Genomic DNA, 8,692 nt, shown 5'->3' on the forward strand with positions numbered 1-8,692 from the left:
ATTTTGTATATTCTCTTGTATATATTATAGTTTAATACAGTAAACATTTTTTCCTAAAATTGGGACAACAAAAATTAACAATCTGGGTCCAAGGTGACATCTAGTGTTAATGATTATAATTAGGTCCACCAGTTAATACCTTGATCAGTTAAGTCATATTAATATTAGGAAATAATGGTAGTTAGAGAAAAAGTTATGACTTAACTTTCACTTCTGGAGTCTATTATAATTCTTGGATGATATATAATTGTTAAAATAATGAAACTTCACTACTTATACCCAAATAATAATCTCAAGTACTGGTGACCCACATAATTTTAAGTAACTTCAAGGGGCCATTAGGCTATTTAACTAATAACTTAAAGTGACATTTGGACTCTTTTTAAAACTTCTTTTTGGTGTGTGCAAAAATGTTTTATTTAAAAAAAATTAAGTGTTCGGAAAAAATTACGACTTTGGAGAATATTTAGACTGTTGTTATGGTATGTAGCTATAATTTTAAGATATTACGAAACATAATCGGCCTTTTTTGTCATATTGGTTGACTGGTTGAGGAATTATCCTAATTCTGACCACTAAGTCAAAGGTTCTAGGCTGGTAAACAGACGATACATAATTATATTTTAAATTTTATAGCAAATAGAAAATACACATATCAACCCATGCGAACTAGTAGGTACAATATATGTCTATACGATTTTTTCTTGTGTTTTCAACTGGCTAATACTTATTGAATATATGCATATTTCCGTTGAATATAATTCTTGTCTCGATATCCGTTCGATACAACTCTTTTGCATGATAGTAATTATAATTATGTTTCATAAATACGCCCTAAACTATAACTTAAATTTTTAAGAAATACATAAGACGCCTTTTAATATAGAAAAAAACTTCCCTATTATTGGTATCTAGTGACCATCTAAGGTGTATTTGAAAAGGGAAAAAATGGGTGAAAATTATATATATCATTATATATTAAAAATGGTGACGTATAAATGACAAAGTACAATTAAAAAAGCCATATATTTTTTGGGTAGTGTATTTCACATGATAGAAATTAGAAAATATGTTCTTTAAATATTTTATTTGATGAAATTACCTTTTAAATATTTGGTTGCATTATATTGTTATAAAATAAACTCAAATAGTGGCTAAGTTATGCAAACTCACAAGTGGAATTAACTTGCAAGCAAGTACCAGCCAGAGTCAACATTATAACAATTGACAATATGGCTAAATTTCAATCTACATATATTTTATTTTGAAGTTACGCGTTTGTCAAATTTAATTTCAAACACGATATATTTAAAATTATTTGAAAATAGATTTAAAACAAAATTTAAATGTTACTTGTACTTCCAAATTATGTAGGTGTGAACATTTTGACGAAACAAATGGCAATGGGCTCAGCCCAATTGACAAGAAACCAAATAAATTGACATTGTCACTCTCGAGTTTGTTAAATGTCGGACGGTTACAGAACAAAATTCCCTCAATAAAACATATTAAAAATAAAATAAAATTTCAACATACCAAAAAAAAAAAAAATACTAGTATCAAATTTTGGAATTTGACGAGAATACATTATTTTTAGGATTAATTTTTGGAATCACATCGTTTTAATATGAAATTAAAATTTATTTCTCTTTAGTTTATAATTACATTAATCCCTTAAACAGTAACACAAACTGGATACATAATATGAAGCTCGAACACATTGTAACATAAATCGGATACATAATATTTAGCTCGGATATATTAAAAACTAGTTCGAATACATTATAAAATAAAATCGAATACATAATTTGTAGCTCACATACATTAAATACCGGCTCGGATACATTAAAGAAATAAGGAATTTTAGAAGCTTTTAGAAATATAAGAAAAATATTGAAAATAAGAAAAAACATAAAAAAGTGTATTTATGAATTTTTCCCCCATTTATTTCCAGGTTCAACGTCCAATCAAATATCATTACAGAATCACATAGAGAGTATACTCATCGATGGAATCAACTTTGTTTTTTAAGCAAATGCGTTATACATACCACCTAGATAAGGTATAAATACGAACCTCTAATACACGAAGGCTCAAATTAAATTTTACAAGAAAAGCAAATAAAACACACATTGTTCTTTTAAGGGTATTGCATTCATCTAGTTTTTAAGATTAGAATATGAGATGCGCTGATCAGACTGTGCTACACCTCGTCTTATCACCCTGGGCAATGATCCGTGAGAACGGATCATGCCTATGGAAACCCCACGGGGTTGGAGCGAGGAGGAGGAGGTGAAGGCTGCTTAGGAATATAAGGCATTAGAGGAGTCCCATGTTGTATAGGCCCTGGTCTTACCGAAGCTTTTGAGCTTGGAGCTGGATCTATCGGACGGTAATCTTCTAGATTTATCTTCCCTGCTTCATCGATCCTTCTTGCTTCATTGACATAACCCTGCAAATTTTACGTTCAGAGTAATACGACTCTTGCATAGTTTAGTTGTGTAACTGACAATTTTCGTCAAAATCAATGTAACAATTCAAAGTGCAAAGTACCTGCAGCTTTCTGTTTTTGATAATCACTGTCAATTCATTATCCTCCATTCCTGTGATTCAATTATATAAGAAGGCTACTTAATCAACACACTACTAAATAATCACTATTTCTCACGTTTAGTAGTTATTTAAACTGATATTTTGATTGACTCAGTGTAAAAAGAAGGAAAAATACATAAATATCCTCAATTTATGTTAGAAATTTCAGAAACACGCTTATACTATACCAAGATCATATTACCTTCAAACTTATTTTATTAATTAATAACTTTCTATCCCTTTTCGACCTATGTGACACTATCTTTTAGGCTCAACACGTGTTGACAATTTTTTCAAGCTATCTGGTTGATAGTGCCACGTAGACCGAAAAAGAGTAGAAAATTATTTATAAAATAATTTCGAGTATAATATGATTTTAGTATAGTATAAGCGTGTCTCTGAAATTTCGAGCATAGATTGGGGATAGTTATGCATTTTTCATAAAAAGAAAAATATAATAATGGTTTCGTATGGAAAAATTAGAAAGTTTATCACTATTTCAGTAAAAATTGATTATGGATTTTCTCAGTGAATCGATTCGTGAGCTGATTCGATAGAAAATAAATGTAAATTATGTTCTACAATACAAATTTGTGAGATTCGGTCTAGCCTAATTCATACTCAAAAAGCTAGCTCCAGCCTTATAAAAAATTCACGTTCAATGCATGGACAATATTAATACCAAGTGAAATTAGATCTTACGTTTAACTCACATCTCGAAACCTAGCTCAAATTGCACATGTGGACTTTTGTTATAACACTTAACAAAATCAAAAATAATTTCAAAAATATAGTAAATCATATGCTAAAATTTGATAAAAATATTTACCAGGAGTATTCGTTGAGGTGCCTCCATTGTCATAAGAAATAGAGCAAACCAAAACTGCCATTGTCAACAACAAGAGCAAAACAAAAGTAGTCTTCATAATGTGAGAGTATAACAAAATGCTGAGAAAAATTAATTTATAGAAAAAACAAATCGACAAGTACAATATAATCAGCCCATTATTTGAAAAAAAAAAAGAATTAAGAAGCCGCCTTTTTTCACCTTATTTTCGGATTATATAAAAAAATAAATAAGAGACCAGAAAATCCGTCGAGATAAGAAGAAGAAAGTGTTATAGCCCATGTTGCAAGCCTATATATGTATATGTATATATAATAATTTCTTCGTTCGTTTTTACTTGTCATGATTTTCTTTTAAGAATTTAATGATAAGATCATTAACTAGCATTTCAAAATGTGTTTTTAATCATTAATAATAAAATTGTAATATATAGTACAATTCCGCTTTTGAAAATTTAAATTTTATTTTAAAATATTAAATTAATATAATTTAATTTAACTTTAAAAGTTAACTAAAATGACTTTCGACAAACGTAATGTGACAACTAAAATTTAAAAGGAAAAGGGACAATTAACTTGTTGCTCCATCTATCCAACAATAGTTTTCCACTATTGACTTGATCCCCTCCCTCCCTCCCTCCTTAAGAAACAATAAATAATAGAGATAATATTTAATTTTATTAAATTTTAATGTTTTGAGAATGTATTAAATACTTTCTCCGTCCCTTTTCACTTGTTCACTTTTTCTTTTATAATTGTTTCTAATTACTTGTCCATTTTGACAAATCAAGAAATGACAATTTTATCTATTATACCCTCAATTAAATGACTAATTACTTTGAAAAATGTAGAACTTTCCATCCACTTCATAATTCATAGGGATAAATTAGTAGATTCACTATGTCATTAATTATTTTCTTAATAAGTGTGTCAATACAAAAGTGAACAAGTAAAAAGGAATGGAAAGAGTAATAAATAGTGTAGTATTTAATAGCAAGGGTAAAGTAGACACAAAAGATAAATTATCTTTTGATTTTTAAAATTGAACAAATAGTATTGGATACTCTCTCAGCCCCACACCTTTGGATTTCAAGATTCAAATAAGTCTATCTTTGACCGTAATTTTTTTCATAAATCTTTTAAATATTTTGAATTATCAACTATTGTGACTCATAGTACTTTTTACGTAATTTAAATATATAAATTTATTTCAAAAAAAATTGAAGATTTCATGCGCAAATTGTATGACTCTCAAAACATAAAAGATGTCATATAAATTGAGACAGAGAAAGTAACTATTTTTAGCATAATAAACAACAATTGTTGAACAAAGGAGTTTCATAATAATTTGTTTTTAAATTAACATAAAGAGAGTGAACTAGCCACTAGGTATTACTTGTCCAATTTTAAAAAACTAAGAGTCGATCACTTTATTCCTAATTATAGTCGTTTCTCAAAATATTTTCTAGGTGATATAATAAAATTATCTTTCTATTTATTACTTCGTGTATCAAATTCTGAACAAACAAAAATATACGAAGATGGTATAAAAATAAAAGAATAATTTTATTTTTTAAAAAAGAGTGGTGAAGATAACATGTGTCGCAGTGCTGGGACTATTGGAGGGGGTGAGGGCAGTAAATGAGAGGAGTAATTGCTACTGTATTTGTTTTTGAATTGCATGAGAAAAAACAGTGTGAAATTGAATGCTGAGAGGCTTTTGCAGTCTCAAAACTTTATGGCTTATCACACATTAGTAAAATATTTCTTTTGTTTTTACTCGGAAAAATTTAACAGCTAAACAGTAAAAATCTCATTCCATTCTAGTAGTATCAATAAATATAAAATTTTAAACTGATAAAAATCGAAATAATGAAAATGATCTTAGTTAGTATAATTTTCTTCGATTTAATTTGATTTTTTGATTATCAGACCTAGGTTAGTAATGTGCTTTCGCATGATATAATGTGAATTTAGATAAGAGGCCGCAGGTAGAATAGCCAATTTTTTTTTAAAAAAATGAGAAATGAACAGTAGATATAACTCATCAATTACAACTATTATAAATTGCTTTTATTATGACTGACCAGATTACTCATTTTCGTGCTACCATATAGGCATATCAATAAATTTCTGCTCATTCTTATAATATAATAAAAATATTTGACGGCCAGTAGGTAACTTCTTAAAACCTCCTTATGATAATGATTATTTTAGTTGCGGAAATAAGGATAATAATTTTGAAATAAAATGTAAAATTATTATTTTTCGTTTGATTATGAAAATAAATGCATAGGATATGCCTAACTTTTCAAAATGGAAAAATTATGCGGCTAAGTAATTTTATACTATTTAATAATTCATCATAGCTATAATTTGCTATAATTATTATTCGTGACTAACATTATACATTAATTATGTGGGCTGACTTCGAGTTTGTATAATTAGTCACATTTGTATATGTATAATTCACCAGGATATACAAATACATATGTATAATATAAAATTATTTAACGTATATACATATACAGTTCACCTCTCGCCCACTATCTGCCCTCTCTCGCTCGCCTCTCTCCTCCCTCTCTCAATCTTGCTTGCCATGTATACAAATGCAAATGTATAATATACAAATTATATACATATACAATTCACCTCTCTGCCCTCTCTCGCTCGCCGCTCTCCTCCCTCTCTTGATCTCGCTCGCCTCTCTCCTCCCTCTCCCGGCCTCTGTTGTCTCTCTCCTCCCTCTTTCAATCTCTCTCGCTATATATACAAATACATACAATTCGCCTCTCTCCTCTCTATCTCAATCTCGCTCGCCTCTCTCCTCTATATAACATGTAGCTACAAGTTGTAACTATAAAACTATAGCTATGGAGAGTAATTAATTATTTTTAAGTGGCTATATGTGAAAGTTTCCTTTTCAAAATTGCAAAAATCAAATAAAATAAGAAGGCTCAGACCGTTATGTTTATAAGTCCAGGCCCATGTTAGTTGAAAAACTCAATACGTGATTCCTCCCTCATCGTCTGCAGAGAGAAGCTTTGTTGTATTTATATAACTCAACAACAATACGTACAAACGTCCCTTCGGGGACATCCGATAAAATTGGAACGATACAGAGAAGATTAGCATGGCCCCTGCGCAAGGATGACACGCACAAATCGAGAAATGGTCCAAATTTTTTTTTTCTTTTTCTACTTTCTTCATGATCCTGTGGTTTTTTTTAGTGTGTGTGTGTGTTAAAAGTTTTTTTGGTGTGCAAATTTGTGTATTGAAAGATTTAAGATCAAATGGCATTGGGCAGAATACATGGATGGAAAGAGGAGATGATACCGTGCATTGAGCAACTTACGTAAAATGGACGTTGTGTATATGAAATTTGAAACAAGAATTTGAAATTTATAGTTTCGGAATCATTTTTTAAATTAAAAATGATATAAATCAAGTTTGGTATCATAAAAATATGGAAAGGACATTTTTTAGGAGAAAAATGCTAATCGTATGTAACAACGCCTCGAACATAGGATAATTCATCTATGAATTTACTATATACAAGTATACAGAATTATGTAGCATTACATATATTTAATTTTATTACCAAAGACAAGTTATTCATTGTCCAATAAATTCAAAAAAGAAAGATTTTGTACGTAACAATATTTCGAAGATTCATCTATATATGTATTATGTTACGTATAAATATACATATCACTACATATTTTTTACTTAATTAAAGACAAGTTCCTCACTTTCCAAAACATTTTGTATGAAACAACATCTTGAAGATAGAATAATTCATCTATAAAATCATTCTATACAAATATAGGTATCACTAACTCAAGTTTAGAAAAATATCTAAGAAACACAACATATCTATCTCCAATAAATTATACGTACTCCACTAGAACCAACTCTCATACATCTACATGATCAATAGTCTCGTTTTAAATAAGTGAAACTAAGAGTATGAAAAAGTTCACGTTCATTCGTCTTGCAAAAAGCACGCAGATATTTGAGATATAAAAGCTAAAAAAATACAATAAAAAGATATTGACTGATCACATGCTACGACAAATGAAGGGAGCACGTTTAGCCCAATCAACAATATCCTAGAATCGAACTTTTTTTGCGTCCACAAGGAGATTTAGAAGCATCTTCTTTTTCGTTCTTTTTCAGCATATCCCACAAAATTTGAACATCTTCATATTCACATTTCCTCACATCACGGTGTAGCTTTACATGTCCTATACAATAAAAATTTCGAGAACGGTTATTCAAAAATTTTAAGTTACGAGTTTAATTTCTATATACCAATACTATTTAAATAAATTTATATTTTATTAATCAATCATGTAAAAAAAAACTCTAAGTAGAAAAGGTAACATAACATGCATGCAAATGTTACTTCAACTTTTGAAAGGTAGAGAGTCTGTTTCGATAGACCAACGACTCAAAAGAGAAGTTATTCGAAGAGGGTTGCAAGAAATATATGACAATAAAATATCAAGATACAAAGAAAATAACGCAACGGATAACATTCCTCTTTATGTTTCAATTCAAGTAATCAATTTCATTGAGTTATTATTAGCTTCTAAGATATCAAATGACTCAATATCCCCAATAGAAGATGAATTGAAATAGGATAAATTAAGTAGACGATGTTAGAGGAGAGCCCCGAATAATTGATAAAGTCGATATCATGTAATCAAGATTTGAATTAAATGATAATGTAACTAACCAGTTTTACGAATGCGAATTCGTGTGGAAACTCTACCCCAAGCTTTGCGCATAGGATCCATCATCTTCTCCCAACACTCCATCAATAATTTAACAAAAAAAAAATTTCCTTTTCCCTAATTTGTGTAATTGCAACCTGAAAAAAAAAGTTATCTCTTTTCTCTCTTTTTTCTCAAGAAAAGAGAGATACAAAGAGATATTTGTTGTAGAAAATAAAAATAGTGTTTGTTGATTATTTAAGGTTTCCTTTTGTCCACCATTTGGTGGTTAATCATAAACGAGAATAGTTAGGGGGAAGAAATGGAAGGAGAATACTCTACACTTTTACTATTTCTAGAATCAATTTTCTACGATTAGTTAATTTTTAAATTCAAATAGTATCACTTATATTAAAACGAATCGAATCAATAATTATTATCCGGTGATTGAGGAATAAGGAATATATGTGTCGATGCCGGCTTCTAGACACTTTATTTTGCCACGTGGGACCGTACTCTACTCATTGTATTGACCG

At 29.4% G+C, this 8,692-nt stretch overlaps 2 protein-coding genes and 1 non-coding gene across 3 annotated transcripts; 1 reads left to right on the forward strand and 2 right to left on the reverse strand.

Annotated features, from left to right (window-relative positions):
- Nucleotides 1–1,907: 1,907 nt before the first annotated feature.
- On the reverse strand, nt 1,908–3,634 carry LOC107017198. The gene is made up of 3 exons (XM_015217470.2): nt 3,422–3,634; nt 2,554–2,603; nt 1,908–2,452 (listed from the first exon to the last, which is right to left on the reverse strand). The coding sequence occupies exons 1-3, from the start codon at nt 3,516–3,518 to the stop codon at nt 2,255–2,257; spliced, it is 345 nt and encodes a 114-aa protein (XP_015072956.1). The 5' UTR covers nt 3,519–3,634; the 3' UTR covers nt 1,908–2,254.
- A 2,887-nt stretch (nt 3,635–6,521) lies between these two features.
- On the forward strand, nt 6,522–6,624 carry LOC114077021. Its single transcript, XR_003578116.1, has one exon. It is a non-coding gene; the product is annotated as a U6 spliceosomal RNA (small nuclear RNA).
- Nucleotides 6,625–7,220: 596 nt separating this feature from the next.
- On the reverse strand, nt 7,221–8,447 carry LOC107017399. The gene is made up of 2 exons (XM_015217639.2): nt 8,180–8,447; nt 7,221–7,685 (listed from the first exon to the last, which is right to left on the reverse strand). The coding sequence occupies exons 1-2, from the start codon at nt 8,259–8,261 to the stop codon at nt 7,540–7,542; spliced, it is 228 nt and encodes a 75-aa protein (XP_015073125.1). The 5' UTR covers nt 8,262–8,447; the 3' UTR covers nt 7,221–7,539.
- Between the last annotated feature and the right edge of the window lie 245 nt (nt 8,448–8,692).

This window comes from Solanum pennellii, chromosome 4 (genome assembly GCF_001406875.1).
Source record: "Solanum pennellii chromosome 4, SPENNV200".
NCBI lineage: Eukaryota > Viridiplantae > Streptophyta > Magnoliopsida > Solanales > Solanaceae > Solanum > Solanum pennellii.